Consider the following 27,387-nt stretch of genomic DNA (forward strand, 5'->3'; position numbering starts at 1 on the left):
TTCTTGCAGTCAAAATAAGTGAGTTTTAAGAACACTCTTGAATGGGATCACTTTGTCTTTTTGTCTCAGTTCAGTGGGCAATTCATTCCACATTGCTGGGCCCTGGTATGAAAAAGAACATTGTCCATATGTAGTAGGAATAATGAGTATCCAATTATCAGAAGAGGTGCGTAAGTATCTTGCTAGTGTACACATGGATGAGATCAGATAGGTATGTTGGACTAGAGTCCATCAGTGAAACGAAGCACAGAGAACAAATTTTTTGTTTGATTCTGGATCAAATGGATAGCCAGTGTTGGGTACAGAGCAGCAGGGAGGTGTGCACTGATTGTGGTACTCTAAGTATGATCTGAGCAGCTGTGTTTTGAACTTTTTAAAGTTTCTGAAGTAGATATTGAGATGAACTAGACAGAATTGAGTTACAATAGTCCAGTCTTGAAAGTACTAATGAACATACAAGTGTTTTAGTGGCATCATCTGAAAGATATTTGCATCTCGGCTCAAGATATGCAGCCTTGCATATGTTCATGACATGCTGGTACATTGTGAGAGTACTGTCCAGAGTAACACCTAGGTTTCGTACTGACTGTGAATTTAATGTTGGTCTTACTGGTATGTATTGTTTGAGGTAAAGGATGTGACTGAAAAAGGCTTTTTGTTGTTATCAGAATGGCCTCAGTTTTATCATCATTCATCTGCAGCTTGTTACATGTCCGATGATCCATGATTTCACATCAGAAATGCACCTCTCCACACCTTGGATTGTAGCATCACCTTCAGTTGGGTGGCTAGATTTGTATATTTGGGTGTCATCAGCGTACAGTTGGTGAGACACTAGATGATGATCTATGACACTTGAGAGTGGCTGAGTGTATACAATGAAGAGAACAGGTCCAAGACCACACCCCTGTGGAATACCACAACATAGATTAACTGGGCTGGAGTGTAATCCATTTGCAGACACAATTTGTGTCCTGTTGACCAAGTAGGACTTGTAAGGTTGTATCATGGATGCCAAATACATGCTGGAGACGGTGAAGTAATATATCATGGTCTATTGTGTCAAATGCTGCAGACAAATCAAGGAGGGTGAGGACTGTAATCTGTCTGCTATCCAAAGCAGAGAGAATGTCAATAACATGGGGCAAACTACACAAACTTAAAATTTACATGCCATGTCAATCAGCCATACCATTTGGCTGACAGTGTTCCACCCACTGTAACAATTTCAACACCCTTGAAAGAACCACTGTATCTTCTTTTCCCTGGTTATCCCTAGCTAGATCTAATGCAGATCTATTTTTAGCCCATGTCTACATGCCACTTGTTAGACTGTTCTGCTTGGTTAATTTAGTGGACAAATCCTACCACTTTACTACATACAGTGTTTACAAAATTGATTTGAAAGCCGTTTTATGAATGTTGCTAATATCTGCAAGAAGTTCACAAATTGGGTCAGAGAGAGAGACAGAGGAAAAAAGTAGTATTTGGCATAAACAAAGCATTTTTACAACAAATTCCTTGAAGATTTTGTTGTAAATACAAAAGCTTATTTCAAAGCTGGAAATTTCCAATGAAGAATGTTTTCTTACATGTATGTATTTTCCATATTACAAGCACCATCTAACTAGATAAATTTATCATTGTGTATTTTTACATTCTTAACTGCAAAAAAGAAAAGACCATTGAAAAATTGTACCAGCTCAGCCTATGAATAAATTCCTGCTGATGACACTGAATATTTCCAAACCAAATCATTTATGTTGATTGGTTAAAAAGAATTTGTGAGTATGTAACTTGGGTAGAGAAAGATGAGATAAATGTTGTGCTGAATGTAATTAAGGATTAAAGAATTAACACATTTTTTTAACTCTTACTATACTACTTCTACTACTGCTACCGATTGATTTGACTTCTTTTTTTATATAGAGAAATTTGGCTTTCTTTTATGTATCTTGACTGAAATAATGCAAGGACCTCACATAAATATCACCATCATTCTGGGTAATATTAGAAACATTGGCATAAACCTGTACTTACTGCAAGTACTTTATAATTATAATTGTGAAATTCAGTCTTGAATGAGTGTTAAACTTGAATGTGAGCTCAGAATGTCTATATTACTGACCACCTCTCTTCTCTGTCTCTCTCAATTTGTTGATGACCTCTGTCTCTTACTCCCTTTCTCAATGTGGTTTTTTGCAATTATTTGTGATATGTGTAAGTCAATTCCTTTTATCTTTTTGGTAAATGTGTGGTACACTGGTAGCAATATTTTTGTTACTACCTCACCAAAACAAAGTAAGGTCTAACATGTATACACAAACAAAAATAGAACATTCCACTGACTGTACCTACAATGTATCCAGCTTGGACAACTTGACTTGAAAATATGCATGCTAGTCAAGAAGTGGTGGTGTTTCTTTACAGTGTTTCCTGTACCATCTGTGAACTCTATGTGGTGGCTGGAACAGTGTTTCTCAGCCAAATGGCAAGATTGATGGACATGGTATACCACTCTGAAGCTTGAATAAGAGTTTGAAATTTATGTACACTCCATTGTTTGTTCTATCATCAATAGTTACTCTCAATGGAATGTTTGAGCTTTAAAAATTATCTTGTAACACTAAAAAACCTAAAGCTGCCCAGTGTCAAAGTTTGCTTGATTTGTTTTTTTACAACAGCTGATAAATTAATTATATGTGATATAAATTGTCACAATTTAGAAATGTTTAAGTAAATTTGTTATCAAACAGGAGCATGCTTGCTTTGACAAGTATTTCTGTTCATATGTCTCACATTAAAATGCTGTGCTTATTGACTAAATTTGTATGATTTCCACTTTTATGCTAATATCTTTATTCTATCGGAATTGGGTTTTATGCCGTATTAATGTAATTGAGGTTAACATTATGCAGAAGAATCTAAAGTTAAAATTACATCGTCTAGTTACATGGATTGTTGACGCAATTTATTTTTTGCCAATAGAAGATTTGTATATATATTTTCATTTTTAGCATAATTAAACTCATATTTGCTTTCCTACTGCAAAGAACTATGGAACAGAACATCATAAGAAGGTTATCAAAAAGGGTTCAACTTTACATTGAATAGATTTCATCTTGAATTCCTTGAAATTGGATCAGTAATATTGTATGTTTTTTTATTGATAAATTCCTCTTCAATAATTTTTAAATCATAATTGTAGGAATACCACTGGGCAATAGGAATCATTCCTGGGGGCAGTGAACTGCAGTCATTCATCTCTACAGGCATCAATCCAACTGGGATTAATTCCAATCTTAGTGGAATTCTGGAACATAATACAACATATTACGTGTCTGTAAAATGCAGGAATCAAGCTGGCATCACAACTATATGGAATGATACCAAAGGTATGTTTTCATTTCATTTGCTTTATTCTCTCTTTTTATGTCAAATCAAAGTCAATGCTTTGAAACAGAATGAAACAAATTTAGGCCCCATATGCCATATAATGTTTTTTTTATTAATTACAAGTGCCCATTTTTTGCTGTTTTCAGAAACGAATGTACTGTACTATGTGGATAATGAGTACATTTGAGAATTAGTGCAAACAAAATAATTACATTAGTTTTCCAATTTTGAAGCAAGCACATGTATGTGTATGCAATAAAAACAAAGAAAAGACAGAGTTGTTAATGGGACAGAAATCCTTTACTACTGAAATGATAGACATAGATTTTAATTCACTTGAATTCTGATTTTTCATTCTTGCTATCATTCCAGTCTTCAGTCTGCCATTAGTAAAAGTATAATATTCATTCTGGCTGAATTGTGCTCATATTAAAATATCTCATGGTGATACATTTTGCAACTGTTGAGTGCATACAAACTCCAATAATGTCAAACCTAAGTGTATATATTTATTTTCCACATCTTTCTGTATTGGTGGGGATTAAATATGTTTAGTAAGGAAGCGGGAGGTCATGGGTTCAAACCACAGCTGAGTCATACAAAAGACTTACAAAAATGGTACTAACAGCTGCCTCATTAGGCACATGGCATTAAGACATTAAGGACACACGGTACTAATTATACGGAAGAATTGTGAACCAGTCTAGAAATGGGTGAAGAAATAATAGAGTATTTACAGGTTTGGTGGTCCATAATTGGTTAATAATGAAAATTAAAATTTTAGGAAAAATATCTTTTGAGAGCTTATCCTATATGTAATGTAAAAAAAGTATTGACAAATTTCTACTGATGCAATTTTAGCATTTTTACAGGCTTGACTCAGGAGTACTCAATACTGAAAGTAGCACCTGATTCATTTGGTGCAGAATCAATAACACGTGTTTCATGCACATGTATGTAAACAAATTGCCACGGGTCATATGGTGTTCTCCACACATAAGCTTGCACCAAGGTTAGATGTGCACGAAAAATTATAGGTGTCATTATCAGCACCCATAAATTTTAAGTTATTGAATTTTGAATATGATAGTGTTTCCATATGTTTACCATTGGAGTGGAATTAGTACCGTGAGTCCTATATGCGACCTATACCATAATAGGAGTTTGTTGTTTCCATGGTTACCACGTGCATACAGGGTATCAATTTGGTGGTTTTTACATATGACAATCATAATGGAGTCTTTTTATCATGGTTTGAATGTGGTTTTGGAGAAAAATTCTATACAAAATACAGATGGGGTTGGTTTTATACACTGGAGAGTGGAAGTAGATAGCTCAGGCCATAGGGAAAAGAGCATAGTATGGCCTGATGGCAGAATTTCATATGATGGTACCCATAGATTGGCCTATATGGTTAAATACCATTTAACACATACAACAATTCCCCAAAAGGGGGTGGGGGTGGGGGAGATTTTATATGTAAGCCACTTATGTCACAATCACTTATGTATCAGTGCTGATCATTTAACTTTAGAGACACACTCAGCAGATCAAAGCAGAGAACATTGTAAAAATAAGGACTGTGCACAAAACTGCACAAGCTGCATTGCCTCAACCTGTAAATTGAATTATTATATGTCGAGTCACATTGAATATCAATTATACCGGTCTTATTTCTTATCCTAGAATTAAACTCCTTGACACCTATTCTATGTTCAGCATGTTTCTCATATTGGTACATTACATTTTTGGGTAAACAGTATTGGAACTTTTTCTGCATTCCTTTTGTTGAGAGAGCAGGGAGGGATATTTTCACTTAAACTAATAGTTTTCAACCCTTCATTCCAAATATAACTCTGCAAAAGTCCCATCTGTATTGCATTCTTTACACAGGCAGTTTTTCTTCCCCAACCTCTCTTCATACAGTTGAAACATTCTTGATGTATAACTGCATGGTGAACATACTGCTCTCTCCCACCAAACCAGATCTCTTTTTTCTTCATGTACCAAGTCCCATGATAGAAAACCTTCATACTCAGGGTGTTGCAACTTGTGGTCTCAGAACACATTATTCCAAATCTCAGCATTTGATTACTGCGTGCACTAAGCGATATGTGTTTTGTTCACCATATATGTTGTTGTGAATAAATGAAAACAAGCTTCATGTCAGAAATATGGTTTCATATTTGAAACAAAAGCTATTTATAAAACCTACATTGCTCTGTTCTTACCATCAAGTAATAGTAAGGAATCATTTAGCTGTTAATTAGAGCTTGCTATTTGGTTTGCCAAATCAAGGTGTATTACCTCCCCTTTGACTGTAATTGAGTGATTGCAATGTTTGCTTTGTTTCTCTTTTGTTCAATAATGTATGCATTTTTTCAGCTTTATAATAAAAAGTACGTAATTTAACACTGCTTATAGTGGAAAGCAGCCACAGTAATGATTTTTAGACTTATTCTTAACTTTTTATGAGTTTGGGTAAATGTAGGTATATGTTTATGTATTAGACAACTTCAGTATGCAATTCAGTTCTATTACTTAAATTTAACAAGTAGTGTATTCAGTGACAATTTTTATCAGTGTCTGCATATTGCATAGAGACATGAACTTGTCTTGGCATAGCAAAGTTTTTCACACATTTCTCCACCTCCAGCATACTTAACAGCTTGAGTCATAACAGTTTGTGCATACACTTTCTGTCTCCAACATCAATGTCAGCATTATAAGAACTTTGGATAGCTTTTTCAAATTTGTCTCTTGATGTCCTTATGTAACATACCTCATGTTGATGTGTTATTTGGGTTGATACACATTCCCCTCCCCCCCTTTGTTGTGGGGAACATTACCAGGCTTGAAGAAATTACTCTGTCTATTCTTTGCTTATTCACCCTTCCCCATAGTTTTATACTAAAAAGTAGCACTATGTTATTTAATTATTCAGTATAATACAGCTTATGGAACTCTTCCTTGGCTTTTATACCTTTTTATTAACATTTGGGGGTCATGAATCACATGTGATGATAGTTTAAATAAGTTTGGAATATCAGCATCTCTTGATGCTTCATGGGTGTGTGTATTTGTTTTAGTCACAAAAGGGCAATGGCCTCGTATCATTTTGACCTGTCATGTGGCACACTTATTTGTTTTGTTTGATTGATGTGAATAGGGATGCACTGTATGTTATTTCTGTGAGAATCAGCAAGAAAAGAAATGCAATTTTGAAATTTAAAACATTTAAAACTTGTCTTATAGCCAGTGAGAGATGAAAATACAATGCGTCATGTAATTTGATACCCTGTGATGTCATATTTGCTGATGGCAGCATGCTTGTGTTTCTTTTGTGTAGCATGCATGCCATAGAAAGATAACATGAAGATACAAAGGCAGAAAACAGTTATTTTAATAACAAGAATAAGCCATTAATAAGTACAATACAACACAGCAACATGTAATGTGGATGCAATTTAACTACAGATATTGGTATCACATAAAATGCTATTGCACTATTATCCATGCACAAGCATGGCCAATTCTTTCTTACAATTATGCTCTAATATCAAGGAGTAAAATACAACTTTTTCAAATCTGGTTATAGGACACACGGTACTAATTATACGGAAGAACTGTGAACCAGTCTAGAAATGGGTGAAGAAATAATAGAGTATTTACAGGTTTGGTGGTCCATAATTGGTTAATAATGAAAATTAAAATTTTAGGAAAAATATCTTTTGAGAGCTTATCCTATATGTAATGTAAAAAAAATATTGACAAATTTCTACTGATGCAATTTTAGCATTTTTACAGGCTTGACTCAGGAGTACTCAATACTGAAAGTAGCACCTGATTCATTTGGTGCAGAATCAATAACACGTGTTTCATGCACATGTATGTAAACAAATTGCCGCGGGTCATATGGTGTTCTCCACACATAAGCTTGCACCAAGGTTAGATGTGCACGAAAAATTATAGGTGTCATTATCAGCACCCATAAATTTTAAGTTATTGAATTTTGAATATGATAGTGTTTCCATATGTTTACCATTGGAGTGGAATTAGTACCGTGAGTCCTTAAGAGGTTAATGTAAGGACTGGTCGGCCTGGTGTCAGGATAATGTGACTGGGTGGGACATCATGCTTCATGTCTGTGGCATGATGCCCCAGTGCTAGACATCACTATAAACTGCCACACTGCAGACATCGTAGCGATATGACTGAAAAATTGTTAAAGCTACGTTCAAAATCCTAATCACACACAAACACACACACTGTTGGGGACTAATTTTGGTGTGAGCTTGGATGACAGGCAGTAAGAAGTATATATATTAACAGATTCATGTTGTTTGATTTTGATGTGGTTTGCATTTTTTCTCCATTATAGCAATATGGGTGCTATACAGTATTCATTATCTATCAATATAAGCAACAAGATTGAAACATAATATTCAGAAATAGAAATATTCAAATACTATGTAAATCATCATCTTCATATATTTGCAAATTTTCTTAAATAAACCTTGACAAACAAGTTTCAAAACATCAAACTCATCATTGAAAAGTAACATATTCCATACAGAATAAAACACAGTGATGATGTATTGTGCAGATCATGTATAGGACACACCTTGTACCTAAATCACATATAGGACACACCTTGTACCTAAATCATGTATAGGACACACCTTGTACCTAAATCATGTATAGGATACACCTTGTATGTAAATCATGAATAGGGCACACCTTGTACCTAACTCATGTATAGGACACACCTTGTAACTAAATCATGCATAGGACACACCTTGTACCTAAATCATGTATAGGACACACCTTGTACCTAAATCATATATTATAGGACACACCTTGTACCTAAATCATGTATAGGACACACCTTGTACCTAACTCATGTATAGGACACACCTTGTACCTAAATCATGTATAGGATACACCTTTTACCTAAATCGTGCATAGGACACTCTTTGTACCTAAATCATGTATAGGACACACCTTGTACCTAAATCATGTATAGGACACACCTTGTACGTAAATCATGAATACCACCTTAAGAGTTAATCTAGACCAGGGGTCATACCTTGACAGAACCCACAAAATTGAAACATTTTTGTTGAGTGTATTGATTTTTACTTACATTCCACTGAGTGTATCAACTTCTACCTGTGAAACAGAAGTTTATTTGTTTGTTGTTTTTTTGTGTGAAATCAAATACGAAGCTTTATGATTACACCAGCATAGGAAATCTGAGACTTTATGAGTAAATATGGAGTATATTTCTAGTTATGACTGTATATTTTAACGATTTTATGTTTTTTTTACCTTTGTCTTTTATTTCTATACCTTTTAAAGAATGTTTGCTTCATTACCTTAATTTATATTTCTGTTTATTCGCTGGTCCACTGTTATATCTCTCCCTAATAAATTCCCTCACTAGTTTATAAATCATCTTTCACTCTTATACTCTCATATACACATTTACTCAGTTGTTTACTCACTTTTCTCAACATCACTCCTCCACGATAAATCTCTCAGTCTCACTTTTTTTGCTCATACATTCAATCACCCACCACTCCCATGTATGCGCTCTTTCACCCTTTCTTTTTCTTCCCTTTTACCCCTTTTTTCATTCATTAAGTTGTAATTTATATTCTTTTTAATCTGTGCTGTTTGGTTTACAAAACTGTCTTAGCTCCGGAAAGGTCTGTCAGAGGTGCATAAGAGTTATCGCAAATGGAGTTGTTTCACTTGTTGTCCATAGTATACTGTATCAATGTTAAACGCAGCCAAAGCTACAGCATTTACTGTAACACCATGGATGATTTTATTATGGATGTTTGTATTCTGTGTGAGTGTGAGTGTGAAAGCCATGCATATGATAAACTCAAGGTGATAATTACTTCATACATTCCTGTACAAGAATATGTATGTGTAAAATTTCTGCTGTTTTCATGGATAATAACATAAAAATTATATCTATTAATGTTAGAGGCCTGCAAGGTTCAGTCTTAAAACGAAGGGATATTTTCCACTGGGTAAAACAAAAGAATGTATCTATAATATGCTTGCAAGAAACTCATAGTACAAAGAACGATGAAATATATTGGGCAGCTGAATGGGGATACAAATGTATATTTAGCCACTGCTCTAGTAAGAGTGCTGGGGTTGCAATATTTTTTAGAAATACTTTTGAATTTATAATCCATAGAGAAAGATGTGACAGTCAAGGGAGATTTATTATTTTAGATATTACAATTAATGGCAACAGAATAACCCTCGTGAATTTGTATGGTTATAATGATGATAATCCTAGCTTTTTTAGAAAGTTAAAGGAGGAGACTTTATTTTTTGAGAACTCATCAATTATAATGTGCGGAGACTGGAATACTGTTCAAGACTTAGATTTGGATACTTATAATATTTTACATGACAAACACCAACAGTCTAGGGCAGCGATTCAAGACCTGAAAAACGAATTGGAATTAATTGATCCCTGGCGAAATTCCAACCAAGACTTAAAGATGTATACCTGGAGGCAAAAATCTCCCTTGAAACAAAGTAGACTAGATTACTTTGTTGTATCGGATGACATTCATATGAATACAGCTGATGCATGTATCTTACCAGGGTACAAGACTGATCATTCAGCTATTGTTTTGAGTGTGGCGTTTTCAACGTTTCCAAGGGGAAAAGGATATTGGAAATTTAATAACCAACTGTTGAGGAACACTGAGTATACCGATTTGGTCAAAAAGTGTATAACTGACACTGTAAATGAATATTATGTAGGGGGAAATAAAGATGACTCTCTCCATGTTTCTCTTTCCTGTAACGACCAAATGTTCTTTGAAATTTTGAAAATGAAAATAAGATCTGAAACTATATGTTATTCTATTAGGAAATCAAAAGAGAAACGGGAAAAATTAAAGAAAATTGAGCAGGAAATAATAGAAATTCAGGGGGGACTGTCGAATAACATAAATGAGGAAATTCTGGAAAATTTAGAGAGAAAAAAAGCAGAATTAGAGGAATCTAGGAAAAAATACATAGAAGGTGTTATATTAAGATCTAAAGCTAGATGGTATGAATTTGGGGAAAAAAGCACAAAGTACTTTTAAATCTTGAAAAAAGAAACTATGTTAATAAGACAATAAAGGAAATTATTTTAGATGATGGGACAAATATATCTGACCAAATAGATATTTTAGAAGCACAAAAACAGTTTTATATGGAATTGTTCAAAAGCAGAATAGCTCAGCTTGATGACGAGGCTACTCAAGAAACTCGAAATAGATTTTTTGATCACAATATTAAACTTAGTCGAGAGGAAAGAGAATCATGCGAGGGTCTGCTTACAATTAATGAATTCGGTATGTCTCTAAAACGGATGGAAAATGGAAAAAGTCCTGGCTCAGATGGATTCACTGTAGAGTTCTATAAATTCTTTTGGAAGTCTCTGGGGGGATTTATATGTAGATCAATAAATTACGGATATACTGTAGGAAAACTTTCAGATTTTCAGACTCAAGGAGTCATCACATGTCTACCAAAGGAGGAAAAAGACAGAAGATATTTTAAAAACTGGAGACCTATATCACTTTTAAATACTGATTATAAGATTGCTTCGGGAGCAATTGCAGCTAGGATTAAAAAGGTTCTTCCATCAATAATCAGCGATACTCAGAAAGGATATATGAAGGGTAGATTCATTGGAGAAAACACCAGACTATTATATGATATCATGGACCAACTTGAGAATGAAAACAGATATGGTTTATTATTGTTAATGGATTTCGAAAAAGCCTTTGACTCAATTAACTGGATCTTTGTGGAAGAAGCTCTACAATCTTTTAATTTTGGTGATTCCGTTTGTAAGTGGTTTAAACTGTTTTGTAATGACTCTAATAGTTGTGTTATAAATAATGGACATATGTCATCTTTTTTTAGACTTGAAAGAGGATGTCGTCAAGGAGATCCCCTTGCACCTTATTTGTTTATCATTGGGGTTGAGATTTTAGCTATAACTTTAAAGCAAAACGTGGATGTACGGGAGTAATCTTTGACGCCAGTGAATATAAATTGGGTCAGTATGCCGATGATGCTTTTATTCTTCTTGATGGATCTAGTTTTTCTCTTGAAGCAACTATGAATATCTTGCAAGGTTTCTCTCTATTATCGGGACTTAAATGTAACATAACAAAAACAAAAGCTATTTGGATTGGAAACAGGAAATTTTCTAATGAAAGAATATGTCCCGAAATGGGCCTAATTTGGTCCTCTTCGAACTTTACACTCCTTGGCATAGAATTTTCTCCAGATTTACAACAGATGGTGGAAATTAATTATATGAAGAAACTAACAAAGGCAAAACGAATACTGGCAAGCTGGAGTCAAAGACATCTGTCAATAGTTGGTAAAGTAATTGTTGTAAAGACTCTTGTTCTGCCCATATTCATACATATTTTTTCAGCACTTCCTAACCCATCAGCAAAAGTTGAAGCAGAACTAAATCGCATGTTATTTAAATTTGTATGGGGTGGAAAAGTAGAGAGAATAAAACGTGATATACTAGTTTCCCCAGAAAACGAGGGAGGACTAAATATGATACACATATTTTCATTCATTAGGTATATTAAGATAAGATGGGTTAAAAGATTGCTGGAAAAGGATGATGGAACGTGGCAGAACTTAGTCAATACAACTATACTCAGAAATAAAAAGGATATTTGGAATTTAGGGAGAAGGAAATTAGAAGAATTTAGTAAGTTCATTAAAAACAGTTTTTGGAGAGATGTAATTTTGGCAGTATCTAAATGGAAAGAAGAACCGCAAAGTCCTAACGAGTATCTATCCATGAGTATTTTAAATTTTGTCCCCCCTAAAATGATTTATCAATACAAATCCTGGACAGAAGCTGGTTTTGAAATTCTGAATGATCTAGTAGATGACCACGGTAATTTAATACCTTTTGAGATAATAAAACAAAAAACTGGAAGCGATGATTTCTTGAAATACTTCTCCTTAATATCCAGAATTCCTAAAGCATGGAAAGATGCCATAAAAAACCATCTAGTACATAATAATTTTGATAAGCAGGAGGATAAAATAACGAACTTGTAAAAACAAGATTCACTCAAGTATGTTTACAAAGATCTTTTACAGGAAACTAAAAGGCAACACACTGCGAAGCAAGAAGCTTGGATGCAAGTATTTAATAAAAATATAAGTAGTGAGGAGTGGTCTGATATATACAGCCGGGCAAAACGCTGTACCAAGGATACCAAGTTGATCTCTTTTAACTTTAAATTAATCCATAGAATAATCGCTACTAATGATTTTCTTAAAAGAATTAACATATTTGATGACAACAAATGTACTTTCTGTAAGAGTGAAACTGAAAGTATTCAGCATCTCTTTTATGACTGCAGTATTACTTCACAGTTTTGGTACCGTTTTATTGAAGATTTTGCACCTTTTTGCCCAAATATTGTACATCTGTCCAAAAAAGAAACATTTTTAGGAAGTGAACAACTGGACAGTTTGGGTAATTTTCTGCTTATTTTGGCAAAATATTATATTTATACTTGCAGATTCAATATGAAAAATCCTTCTATTTTTGCCTTTAAGCAAATAGTTGCAATGCATAAGAACATTGAAAAATACAATGCTAAGGTAAATAAAAAAGAGGACCAATTTCTTCAAAAATGGACCTCAACAATGAACATTTAACTTGTCTCTGTCTTGATGGTAAACAGGAACAAAATATTGTAATATCACAAAGGCCATGTCACCTAGATTGTGTGCCATATGCATGTGTATATGCGTGTGTGTGTGTGTGTGTGTGTGTTTTCTTTTTTACTTTCTCTGTAGATTATATTTATTATCCCTAGATTATCTGATAACCAGAAATGTTTGATTGTAAGGTGACCCTGGGATGGTTCCCTGACCCATTGGTCAACCTATTACGGGGTTAATAAAAAAAAAAAAAAAACATCATAAAAAGTCTTTTGGTAAAAGTACAAAATTAATATCACCAGTCATTTAGAAGTAGCCATAAAGAAAATTCAAAATGGCCAAGGTAGTGGTCTTATTGGAAGTCAAATCTATATCATTTTCTTTTAAGACGAAGAAAACATGATTTGAAGTCATTCATTTAAAATCACAATAATGATATGACCATTCATTCTGGAGTAGTGATAACAAGGTTTTCAAGATGGCAGCCATATCAGATGTCATTTGGATTTGGATTTTTTCTTTAACGTAGCTTTAAAAAAATTTCAGTCATAACACTAAGAGGTCTGCAGTGTGACAATTTATAGTGATGTCTAGCACTGGGGCATCAAGCTGTAGACATGTAGCATGATGTCCCACCCAATCACATTATGCTGACACCAGGCTGACCAGTCCTAACACTAACCTCTTAATGCTGAGCATCAAGTTAGGCAGCTGTAAGTACCATTTTTGTAAGTCTCTGGTATGACTCTGCCGGGGATCGAACCCACAACCTCCTGCATCTGAGGCAGACTCTCTAACCACTAGGCCACCAGAGCAGTATATCACATGTCAGAGCAACACCATTTTCATTTAGGACTAACTAGACATCACAAATAGTCATGTAGTAAAAACAACACTTTGCCATGCCCTTCCCTTCAGGATGAGTAGCAATAGCAAGATTGTCAAGATGACCATTGTAGCAGTCATACTGGATGTGCAAGCAGCATTTTCATTTAGGACTAATTAAAGTATTCAGGTTAAAATTCCATGGAAATATTACCTTTCATTCAGAAGGAGTAGTGATAACAAGATCATGTCACTATGACTTTCCATTCAAAAGGAGTAGTGATAACAAGATCATGTCACTATGACTTTCCATTCAGAAGGAGTAGTGTAAAAAAAAAAAAAAAAAAAAAAAAAAAAAAAAAAAAATTATTTATATTTTACAGTACTACCAGCTTAGCTTTTTGGGAAGGGATTATCTTTACTAAAAAGTTTTGGAAATTCATTATATCTACGTTATTGGAACATGAACTTTTCATTGGCCCAATGTAGAGAGTATTGTTTGGCCCTCTACATGTATACACAAACACACACACATATGCATACATACTCAAACTAGACTGATGGCCAGAAAAACCTGGTTTAAACCATTGATTTATCATGCCATGTTTCCAAGGTTATGTAAATGACAGCTTTAGTTTCCTTGTGTTTCTTTACTAATTATGGTCACCATTAGAGCAAGAGGAAACATGGACATGTTGTATCTCTATGTTACATTCTTTCTTTTATAGTAAATTGGTATAGAATATTGTATGGAAAATCATTAGCCAACATGTAAACAGATACCTCAAGAACTCAAATAAATTAGTCACCAACATAAATTTTAAATGCATGGGCTGAAGTAGTATTCCCCAAAAATTCTCCACCAGAGAACTATTTTGAAAACTTCTAAATGTCAGTAACTGAAAGAAAAGGTTCCTTTAAATACATCTGCTACCTCTACATGTTAAAACAGTAACATTCTCACTCTGATTAATCTATGATATCTGCTATCATCTCCTGAAACAATTACATGATTGAACTCTCAATACTTGGCTCTACAGTTTTAGTAAAATTTGGTAACTGGTGACTTTCTGCCTTCATGGCAGGAAGCAAAAGAGATACATGTATCAAAACATAGAAATGACTATACTGACCATTACAGCTATCATCCCATAACACTAACAAATTGTATTTACAGAAGCATGAAACAAATCATGAATACTAGACTCGGGTATCTCAAATCCTGCAAACCACAATTAGATTCTCATTTTAGATTCAAATTCCTGCCTATCCTTATATCCAATTTCTTTAATAATGGACATTGCAGAGGTCAGATTGGTTCTACCCTTTCTGCATGCTATCCTCAGGAGAGGGTTGTACCTCAGAGTCATATATGTCACCCTTTTCAAAATAAACAATAACATGTAGTTTAGCAGAAAAAAAGGTGATATTTTCCCTTATCTTGCTTTAGTACCGATACTTTTAAATTGGTTTCACATCTTCAGAACCTGCTTTAATAGAAACCAGCTTATGACACCTTGTCACTCATGATAATTTCTAGTACTGCATGTATTATCTCCCTTGTTCAGTTTAGATGTGCCTCGTATGATGACTTCCATTGATTAATTAATCTCTTGAAATATTTTTTAAAACCATTAAGTGAAATTTTAGGGAACAAATAATAATTGCATTTGCATTTACAAGTGGTGTCATCTACTGGATAACCTTTTGGTATTGTAGTTTTAAATAGTAGTTATAAATTATACAGAAAACACACCTTGAATAAAATCAATATCATTGCTGCATTTGTTGCTGTTGCTATCTCTATTACTATTATTAATTTTTTTATTATTATTATTATTATTATTATTATTATTATTATTCAGAACTTCATCATTGGGTATATAAACACTGTCTGTGGAATCTTGTTAGCATTCCAATCATTTCTGGTGAATTCTTGTTCTGTTCGCACGATTTCTTGCGTTTTTCAAATTTTTTATTTGAAGAATAGATTGATGCATCCAATGATTTGATTATTTTTCTAATGGGAATCAGACTCTAGTTTTGTCAAAATCTTTAGTTTATATATATTTTCTATGAAAGAAGTTATACAGTTCTACCCACTTATATCGACATCACTTATGTCAACAAGCCACCTATTTCGACAAAAAAGCAAAATCCCGGTCCCTTGATCTACTGTTACTACCAAAATTGTCATGCTTATGTCAACATCAAGATAAAAAATAAACATACATGTCGACAGAAGCTCTTGGTCCCAGTATGAACAAATCCTTTTGTTTTCTAATCATTTATGTTGACAAGCTGCTAATTCCAACCCATACTTGTTCACCAATTAGTTGATCTTGCCATAAGGCTTTAATTATTCCACCTAATCATTTATGTCGACAAGCTGCCATTTCTGACCCATACTTTGTTCAACAATTAGTTGATCTTGCCGTCAGGCTTTAATTTTCTGGCCTAATCATTTATGTCGGCAGATGGCCAGTTCCGACCTGCACTTTGTTCAACAATTAATTGATCTTGCTGCCAGGCTTTAATGTTGCAGTCAGATAAAAAAAGATGCTTTCTTGTTTGGTCCTATAAAGTTGGCCTCTCGCGGTGACTTAAATAAAAGCAATGAAATCTGATCATTTCCAAAAATACTGTATTTTTGCCAATTTAGTTTATACCCAAAACATACTTTTTAATTCCATTTTTGAATTCACATTAATTTTAATCTGCCAATTTATACATCTGTATGCTCTTTTATTCATTATTATTAATGATATGACTTTAAAGCTTGGTTTGAACTGCTATCTCTCATCTTGAGTACATATGCATTTGCATGGTTTATACATAACAAATTTTGTTACTCAACAGCAGCTTGTCAAACACAGCCTACAAAACAGAATGATCTATTGGAATGGCATAATTAAAGTGTATTGGGTTAAGAAGCAATTTTATTTTGTTGCGTTTTTATGCATAAACAATAGATTTAAAAAAGGAACACTTTTGGATTTTGAGAATCGTTCAATAAATTTAAGTTTGTTTATTTGTATGTAAACCTTAGACATTCATCATAAATTCTGCTTGCTTCCATGATGCAAAATAAATGCATGATATATACAGTAATTCCCACTTATCTAAAGTTTGTATCAACAGGAAAATCTAGTAACACATTTGAAAGCCGATCTTCTAAGTTTTTCTTGACGGAACTCTTATCATAGGATACAAGAGCCTGGATCATCATCATTGGTCATCATGGTATATTCTTTGTGTCTGGATCAAAATAATGCAGTACCCAAGTTGAGGGGGTGATGTTAACACTGTATCACTAGGCGTATGAACTTCTACAGTGAAATCACTGGCTAGGGCGGAAGGTCTCTACAGATCAACGGCCAAGTGTTCAGGACCAGGGCGCACCATATGTATTAGTGGATTGTGGCTGTGGCCAACCAGCTATGGTTCAAAATAGCAGGGAAGGCAGATCTCTTCAGTCATGGTTGGCCATCTGCCTAGGACAGGGAAACTCCGATATAAAACCTATGGCCTGCGGACCTCGCTGTCACCGTCCTGGCTTGCTGGGCCATGGCAGATGAACCCCAGGTTTAAAGGGTGGGGTCAGTTTGCGCAGACTGCACTTCACCTAAAAGCTCCATTGCGCAGGCATGAAGGAACTGTCTACTGTTTACATTCGACTCTATCAAACCCTGCAGCAATGGGAAAGAGGTGAAAATGGCAGGTGAAAGATGTCACTGGAAGCCGCAGTCCCAATCCTGCATGCAGGTGACTCAGGCCTTTGGCCATCTGGTGTTGATCCGGACACGACACCATCACCCAGCAGCAGCCTGAGTGACCAAGCAGCCTTTTCTAGGGACAGCACTGCTTGCTCTGCATGGAGAGGGGCCTAGAAAAGGTGGCCTAACCAAAGCTCGTCTCCTTAACCCCCTAGTTGGCCTGATGCAGCCAGTGGGCATCTTCCAACACGGTTAAAACTTAACAGAAAAAACAAGGCATGCCCCACCTGATTCACATCATGGCAAAAGACTAAAACTGGCTTGTTGGAACATCAGAACAATGCTAGACACAACCGACAGCAACAGACGCTCTGCCTTAATCGCACACGAACTCTCGCTGTTGACATTGCTGCACTTAGCGAAGTCTGCCTTTCAGAGGAGGGAAGTTTGAGAGAACTCGGCACTGGATGCACCTTGTACTGGTCAGGAAAACCAAAAACTTAAAAACGACTTTCAGAGTTGGTTTCATGGTCAAGGACTCAATTGCCACCAAGTTAACAAACCTTCCCACTGGTCACAATGACCTCATCATGTCCATGCATCTCCTGTTAGGGAACCAACAACACGCCACACTCTTCAGTGTATATGCTCCAACACTCCAAGCAGATCCTTCTGAAGAGGATAAATTCTATGCTGACCTACACAGACTTATCAAGAGCATCTCAGAGAGTGACAAAATAATCATCCTTGGAGATTTCAATGCCAGAGTGGGCTGAGACTCAGAAGTCTGGAAAACCATCCTTGGGAAACATGGCGTGGGTGTCTGCAATGACAATGTGCACCTGCTTCTTGAATTTTGTGCAGAATTACAGATCACCATCACAAACACCATATTTCAGCAGAAAAACAGCCTGAAAACTACCTGGATGCATCCAAGATCAAAATACTGGCATCTAATCAATTACATCATAGTACACCAGAGGGACTTAACAGATGTCCTTCATACCAGAGGGATGCCCAGTGCAGAGTGCCACACAGACTATCGTCTTATCTGATGCAAGCTCAACTTCCACTTCAAGCCCAGGCCCAGACAACAAGGAGGTACCCCAAAAAGGAAGCTCCAGATCAAAAACCTGTTGTCTGAAGATGTCAAGGCAGATTTTCAAGAGAACCTGCAGTCTGGACTTGAAGAATTTAATTTTCCACCAGATCTACCTCCGGAAGAGATGTGGAATCACATCAAGGCTGCCATTCTGCAAACCTTAGAAGAAATCCTTGGGTTCACCACTAAGAAAAACAAAGACTGGTTTGATGAAAGCAACCAAGAAATCCTAGATCTGCTTGCCAAAAAGAGATAAGCGTACCAAGCCCATCTTGCACAACCATCCTGTCCACAGAAGAAAGCAGCCTTTTGCCTTATCTGCAGCTCTCCAGTACAGTCTCCAAGACATACAAAATGAATGGTGGACAAAGCTTGCAGAAAGAACCCAGCTGTATGCTGATAATGGTGACTACAAGGGGTTCTATGAAGCGCTGAAAGTAGTGTATGGTCCTTCCTTCCAAATACAGAGCCCCCTATGGAGTGCAGATGGCAGGGAATCTATCCTGATCCACTGGTCAGAGCACTTCCACAGCCTCGTCACCACTAGCTGTACAGTCCAGGAGGCAGCTATTGATAGCATCCCACAACAGCCACCATAGATGGAACTTGATGAGGCACCCACACTGCAAGAGACTGTAAAAGTCATAGAACAGCTGTAGACAAGAAAGGCTGTAAACACTGAAGTCCTCAAACAAGCAGGGATCACCAGCATTGAGGCCACGCTTATGAAGATACAGCTTCGCTGGGCAGGGCACATGTCCAGGATGGAGTATCCTCACCTGCCAAAGATCACACTATATGGTGAGCTGTCAACTGGCCACCGTGATAGAGGGGCACCTCAAAAGAGATATAAAGACACCTTGAAAAAGACCCTCAGCACCTGTGGCGTTGATCACTGCCAATGGTCATCACAAGCTGCTGACCGTGAAAGCTGGTGACATACAGTTCACCAGGCCACTGGCACTTTTGAACAAAACAGACGGGCCATCTTGGAGGAAAAACGATGGTGAAGAAAAAACCGGGAACCATCAGCAGCACCCCCCACACTGAGACAATCCCCTGCAGCCTCTGTGGATGGCCGTGCCTATCACATATAGGGCTCATCAGCCACCAGCGCACATGCAATAGACATAGACATACACCTTCCTAATCTTCGCAAGTGAAGTCAAGCCAACATGTCAATAAACATGCATAAAAATAATCATATTACTTTCACCTTCATGCCAAATCCTTTGCAAATTAGGGTGTTAAACCTCCAGACTTATGCACAGGAAAGGGTTAAAGAGGCACAATTACAGTCTCTAGCTGCCTGTCACAGTTGTGGCCGGACCGTTAAGTGGTCTATAACAGCAGTAACCCACTCTGGATAAAATTCAATTAGAAGGACATATTTTACATATGATGGTCACATTTGTTCATAAGTGAATCACACAACTGATAGGTCCAGGACTAGAACTGTCTGTAATATTTTAACCCATATTCTGTGTCAACCATCTACTAGCTAGCACATACATGACATTGATCTGTAGCCGTGAGAGGATAACTCCACTGAACCTCATCATGTATTGACTATAGAATGTGAGATTATGTGGGAGTGAAAACAATTCATGAGTTGACAACATATTTTCTTTTAATTGACATGTTAAACACCTGCATCATGTTATAAGTGCTTTTTAGTGAAAGTAAATGTTATTTCTGTCCCAGACTCATCATATATTAATCTAATAAAAAATATACATATTTCAGGTGTCACTGTGCTGCTGGAACCTCCAGATGTTGAGAAAGTTAATGCTAGCATTGAGGGGGCCAAACAGTTTGATCATCCAGTTGAACCCAAAGATGCCATGACAACAAGTGACCCCACCACCATTGGGGGTTCATGGGAAGTCAGTCCTGATCCTTCTGTTACCAGATATGGTTGGTGTCAGTTATATGTAATAATAGTTGGAAGGCTTTGGAACTAATTCTCATTTTAAAACAGTATTACTGTATTTAATCTTTCAGTGTAATATGTTTTGTTACCAGAGCAATATATCTGAAGTTGAAAGGTTCAAATTTAAAAGATATAAAAATGTATAGGACATGTAAGAAATTTTTAGAGAGTTTTCAGTCTCTTAATAGGTACATGTGCATTAATTCATCAGGTTTTTAAATAATTGTATTATAAAGTATGATAATCATTGTAGATGACTCATAGAGAAAAACTAGAATTTCTTTTTAATGTTTAAAATTAGTAAGTATGAATTAATACATTTACCATACCATTGTAGAGCCTGAAAATGTCACAAACACTGATAACTTTAACAATGTGACTTATATAGGTGACATTAATGTAGCAAATTGCACAAAAGTAGTAAAACTTAAGACATTTACTGATAGTACATCACTTTAGAATTTTGTAGTGTGTATTATGGACCCAGTAAATGTCAAAAGCATTCATAAATGTCACAGACAACATTGAACAAAACTCTAAAACAAAGAGACAAACCGACAGTGTTGGGGATTTTGGAGAATCAAAAAGTGTTTTTTCGAGTCTCAAGGGGGTTCTGTGAGTGTGACCTAAAATATGATGTCCAGTTGGGAATAAACTATCTTTATGTGTAAAATTACTGGAAATTCAAATTTGATACAAAAAGATAAACATGTTTTCTTTGAAACATTTAATATAATTACTAATCAAAAATAGTTTCACACATGTCCACATTCACATAAACACAACCACACAAAATATACCAAAATTATTTCAGTAAAGTCCATTGGACAGTAATAATAAAAATAATAATGAGGACTTTATATAGCACCTAATCTTTAGAAGCTCTAAGTGCTTTACAACTTTAGACAACACCTATAAGATGATATTATTACAAACACAAACAACATGAAATTAGAAAACATTAAAAAAATAAAAAACATGCTGAGAATATTTCAGGTAGGAAACATTATTAGGTCTTTAAGTTTGTTCTTGCTGTCGAAATAAGTGAGTTTTGAGAGCCCTCTTGAATGTGATCACTGTGTCTTTGTGTCTAAGTTCAGTGGGCAATTCATTCCATGTTGCTGGGCCCTGGTATGCAAAAGAACGCTGTCCATATGACTTTGTTTTCATACTTGGAATAATGAGTATACGATTGTCAGAAGAGGAGCGTAAGTATCTTGCTGGTGTGTACACATGAGTGAGGTCAAATAGGTATGTTGGACTAGAGTCCGACAGTGAAATGTAGCACAGAGAACAAATTTTGTGTTTGATTCTGGATCGAATGGATAGCCAGTGTAGGGTACAGAGCAGCGGGGAGGTGTGCTCTGATCGTGGTACTCTAAGTATGATCTGAGCAGCTGTGTTTTGAACTTTTTGAAGTAGAATATTTTCTTAATTTGTTACAGTCCTTGCTGCTGTCAATAGTGGGGGGCTTTTAAGTAATATAAAGCCATCCGTGTTCATCCTGGCACTCATTTGAGACTGGATGGTAATGTTGTTCAAAGTTCACCAAAAGTCTTGTTGAATTTTTCTCAGCATAGAAGATTTTTTTTCTACATCTGCATATTGGAGGGAATAGCAAACATACTAGGTTGTGCTGCTATATACATGGGGTTTGTAAAAAATAATATGCTCCCCCATGTTGCTGTGCTTCATGAAGTCAAACTCTGTCAAGGACTTCTGAAATTTAGATTAGCTGGGCTCGGCTCAATTTGCAGACAGCTAATTTTTTCTAAATTAAAGCTGTATTTAGACATTATGCGATAAAAATAAGAATCACACTTGTACACTGTTCCATCTACCAAAATAATCATGTCTTGCACTTTATATATGAAGTAAAATCCAACTTCAAGGAACGTCATCACTGATCATAATCTTGCTAGTAATCTTAATAATGGTGACTTAAACATTCTCATTCAAGGCAATGATGCATCTTTATAATTGTACCTATAACTCAGACACTGTACTGAACTCAAAACAGTTTGTTCCACATTGTGTGCTTTACCTACACAAATTAGCCTAATGGGCTCTGTCACAGCATTGTGCAAAGGACATAACATCATCCTAGCTTTTCTCAACCAGTTAAGAAATCTGTGTAATACTTGTATATCTCCTACTGCCATACCTTTTGTCTCCTTCATAATTTAATATGTTCTGAGGATAATTTTACATTGCCTCTAAGCTGGACAGTTTGCTGTTGATACAGACTATGTCCTTCAGTAGTGGTAAAAAAAAAGTCAGTTTTTTTTATCCCTTAAAGATAATGAAATTACATTGATCAGAACATCAAAGTTCTGTATGAATTGAATATTAAAATTTGAAAAGTACTGAGTTAAGAAAGCATTATTCTCATTATTTTGTTACAGTTTTGGGGTAAGAGCAGTGTGAGCAACACTTCAGGGTTAGATTATGTCAAGGCAAATAGAGCAAAGTCCCTTGCCCAAGAATATGCCATCATAGCTGATCTGATCTTGTCCAGTGGTAGTTACATAACCCAACCAATTCTAGTCAAAATTGTTAACCAATGAATATCACTGGTTCATAAGAGTGTTATCAAAAGTACCTTATTAGTGTGAGCAACATTAACATCACACTAGGTGTAAAATGCATGAGAATTTTTAACTATTTTACAGATTATTGTGTTGGAAGCTCCAGAGATGTAATAGATGACATTTTCCCTTGCACATGGGTAGGATTGAACGTTTCAGGAACTGTTGCCATCAAGGGAGGTAACTTGACAATAAGTGGTATTCCTGTGCGGAGACTGTCAGAATTGAAACCACTGGGAAATGATTTCAATGATACTAAATACAAGACAGATGCAGAAAATATTTTCCACATGGAACCAGGGCGCACCATGTTTATAACCATGCGACTCTGCAATGAAGCAACCCTGTGTAAAAATAAATTCCTTGGATCAGTTGTGGTTCAGACACCCAATATGAAAGTTGCAACCTCTACTGATGGAAGTCCTATAGATGTAAAACTTGATGTTAGTAGAGGCAAAAAGTACAGACGTTCTGTGGATGTGATCGACATTCAGACACCCTCAGGTCAGTTATACAATAGTTCATGAATTTGAATAAGGAATACTGTCACCAATGTGCTCATTGCCATTGCTTTTGCTAATTGACTTTTGAATAAACAATAAGATCATTTTGAGCTATGAACTTCATGTTATGTTAGGAAATTCTGTATGGTAATTAGGATTTTTCCTTACTGATAATTGATATGTAATTTTTATACACTGTCTGACCTTATATCATTTAGTACTAAATATTTACATGCATTGTTTTATCAAGTACATATATTGACTTTTCCAAGCTACTTAAAGAAGGATATGCTACCAGTAACTGGTTACAGAAATTACAACAGTGACAACAGTTAGTGTCTTACCCATGTTTTCACAGGATGAGACAAAGGTATCATTTTAGCACCAGCAGCATTCATAATAGCAATGTTAGTATTTTGTTTTAAACTTGTGAAAGACAAATCATGCAAGTGGTAGATCATAATACTAGTATATATTATTTTCAGGAGTAGTCACATATTGATAATGCTGTTGGCAGGTGAGGAATTGCATTCCATAGGACATTGTTTAGGTAACTTTTTCATCCATTGATTTTCAGGCCTTAATCCAGGTCAGAGCCTCATTACGGCTATTCTTGAAAATGAAGATTTGACCACTCAGTACAGATCTGATGCATCAATGGACTTTGTGCCCTACATTGTAAATCCAAATGACACCATGGATTTAGTGGAAAGAAAGCTAGCGAGGAGGTATGTACCCATCTTGTCCTATGAAGAAAGGCTTCATCTATTCTTAACAATCACAATATTTACACATATTAATGGAGCAAATCATAATGTATTTCACAAGATTATAGGCAAACATTTTGCGCAGCAGTATTCCAGCTTGAACTGAAAATAATAGGGGTGCTGAGGAAGGCAAAAAGGGCATAAATACCTAATTCTCACACAAGTACAAAATTAATTTTAATAATTTGACTTCTTCTGATCATATCTATATACAGACTAATACATGTGTATACAGAAAATGAACATGTTCAATTTGACATTTTTTTTTTTAGCAGTGTTTCACTTTGAGTGCAGACTCATGGGGTTCTGGGAATTTTTGTCCTATGTCAAATATTCATTTCAAAGCAATATATCTTGCAATGAAAATATTCATTATTGTGTAGTAGTTGTCTGTTACAATGTAAATTTTCTTTGTTGCCTTCAAGTACAATGTACTTTTGAGGTTAAAGACACTCTAACAACTTAAAGGAAGATTTAATTTATTTTTAGGTTGTATTAATGACAGCAGAGACTAAAAAATGTATGCAACTACACATATTGTCAGTTAGTGATTGATTTATTAACTTGAAAAGTAATTAAGAAAAAAGGGGTTTTATTATAATAAATGTTTATAGATAATGAGTAAATATTAAAATCAAATGAGGGCATGATCTGGAATAGAATATTCAGTGGTACACCTCATTTCAGGTTGACCAGATATTCAAACATTTTAATGTTTTCATGAATTACTTGAGCACAACAGAGAACATTTATTGCAATAAGCAGGAGTCAACTCATTTTTCCTGTGTCCCTTTAAAATGTTGTGTGGAGCACAATGTCTTGCCTGCCAAATTGGAAAGTAGGGGACACGGTGTTCCCTACCCTTGGGATTCTAGGTGCAACACTGGCTAGCTATAGTACAGAAAATAGAGAAAAGAAGCAAAATCCCATCTCTTCTTGCAGCTATTTAGTCCTTGCACCACATTAGCACTGACATTCAGGATTTTATCTGATTTCTAGCAAAATTCTAAGACAGTTATGTGCAATGACAAACCAATTGATAAAATCTACAGGTATGAAGTCTTAGTCTAAAATAGTGGAAGAGGAGTTATTTGATACAATACATGTATGGCTTAATGGAGAATCACAGAGTTATTTGATACAATACATGTATGGCTTAATGGAGAATCACAGAGTTATTTGATACAATACATGTATGGCTTAATGGAGAATCACAGAGTTATTTGATAAAATACATGTATGGCTTAATGGAGAATCACAGAGTTATTTGATACAATACATGTATGGCTTAATGGAGAATCACAGAGTTGGACTTCGTATTTTGCATGGCATGTTGGGGGACTATAAGTGAAACAGAAAATAAAGATATTTGTAATGTATTTTGGCTGAAGGGTGGCAAAAAGTTACAACAAACTGCTGGTAGTTGTTATAGTGTGGTATGTTCATATTAGACATTAATAAATAATTATAATTGCTACTTATTGAATAATGCTAATTACAATCTGTACAATTAAGATCTTTTTATTTTTCTATAATGTTCTTTTCATATCTGCACATATGATGGATGTAAATGGACTGCTCATAAATATCTTCATCAAATGTAACAATAAAATAACTCCCTTTCCATTGTAATTTTTTCATGTGTCATTTGATGTTACATTCATTGACTTTTTGACATTTTTTTCCATCATGTTGCTGTGACTCTTTCTTGTCTAATTTCAGACTAAAGGAGATTTACACAGTTTTCACTGTGGTTCCTGTTGGCCACATGTCTCTGCCAGGGCCATTAGCTATTACATTTGATAATTCCAATGCCAATATTTCAGGAGATGACAGTGACATTACATTGCTTCACTGGAACCCAGGTACAAAAGTTTATATTTTTGGTCCCCAGCCTTTTGAAGAAAAGGGAGGGGGAGAGCAGATACCAATGTTTCTATCTGTCCATCACACTTTCATTTTCTTCTCTGTAACCTTAATCCCACTGAGATTAAGGTATGATATTGACCTACTTATAAATCCTCATCAGAAGGTGTGTTGCATACCATATTGGGTATGCTATCTTTTGATGTCAAAGCCATGGCTTGATATTTTATGTTGGCATCACATGTTCTCTTCTGCTTTATAAATTTAAGGGTCTTTGAGATAAGCATCACTAGTGGGTGTATTACAGATTAATTTGAAGTCCTGTCTTCAGGACTAGATGCAAAGTTCAATATTGTACGCTTACATCTCATTTACCCTTCCAATCTGTAATTTAACGCCATTTAAGATTAGGGGACATTACATGGCTTCATAACACATCATCGGCAGTGTCATAGATCAATAATTCATGTTTTCATTACACTTCCCAATCTACTATATAACTTTAAAGCTGTTTGAAATTGAGAGATGCAACACTGCACACTTTTATGTAATCACTACAAGGTGTCACATACCACATTGGGGTGCTATGTTCAAAGTCAATGTTTCAATGATCAAGATTCGTATTTTCATTACACCTTCCCTTCATCTCTATAACTTCATAGCTATTTCTGATTAAGTAATAACATGGTACACTTTCCTTTTTTACACCATCACTATCAGGTGTCAAATATTACACTTGGGGTGCAGTCGTCAAGGTCACAGGTAAATGTTTTTCACCTTTATCGCATTCCCTTATGCTCTGTAATTTTAAAACCCTTTTGTATACTTATACATCATCACTAACAGGTGTGTTGTGTACCACAAATGGGAGGTGAATTTTTTAAAGTCAAGGCCAAAGCTCAATATTTACATTTGAATAACACTTTACTTTTCAGTCTTTGACTTTG

At 35.4% G+C, this 27,387-nt stretch overlaps 1 protein-coding gene across 1 annotated transcript in view; it reads left to right on the forward strand.

Annotated features, from left to right (window-relative positions):
* The window catches only part of LOC149785132 (uncharacterized), a 181,819-nt gene that overhangs the window by 132,946 nt on the left and 21,486 nt on the right, over window positions 1-27,387 (forward strand). Inside the window, exons 59-63 of the mRNA XM_089978894.1 lie at window positions 3,209-3,395; window positions 20,530-20,700; window positions 23,389-23,808; window positions 24,385-24,535; window positions 26,297-26,439. Coding sequence (XP_089835020.1) covers window positions 3,209-3,395; window positions 20,530-20,700; window positions 23,389-23,808; window positions 24,385-24,535; window positions 26,297-26,439 — 1,072 coding nt within the window. The remainder of the gene's footprint in view (window positions 1-3,208; window positions 3,396-20,529; window positions 20,701-23,388; window positions 23,809-24,384; window positions 24,536-26,296; window positions 26,440-27,387) is intronic.

This window comes from Sinohyriopsis cumingii, chromosome 13 (assembly GCF_028554795.1).
Source record: "Sinohyriopsis cumingii isolate HCF-2022 chromosome 13, ASM2855479v2, whole genome shotgun sequence".
Taxonomy (NCBI): domain Eukaryota; kingdom Metazoa; phylum Mollusca; class Bivalvia; order Unionida; family Unionidae; genus Sinohyriopsis; species Sinohyriopsis cumingii.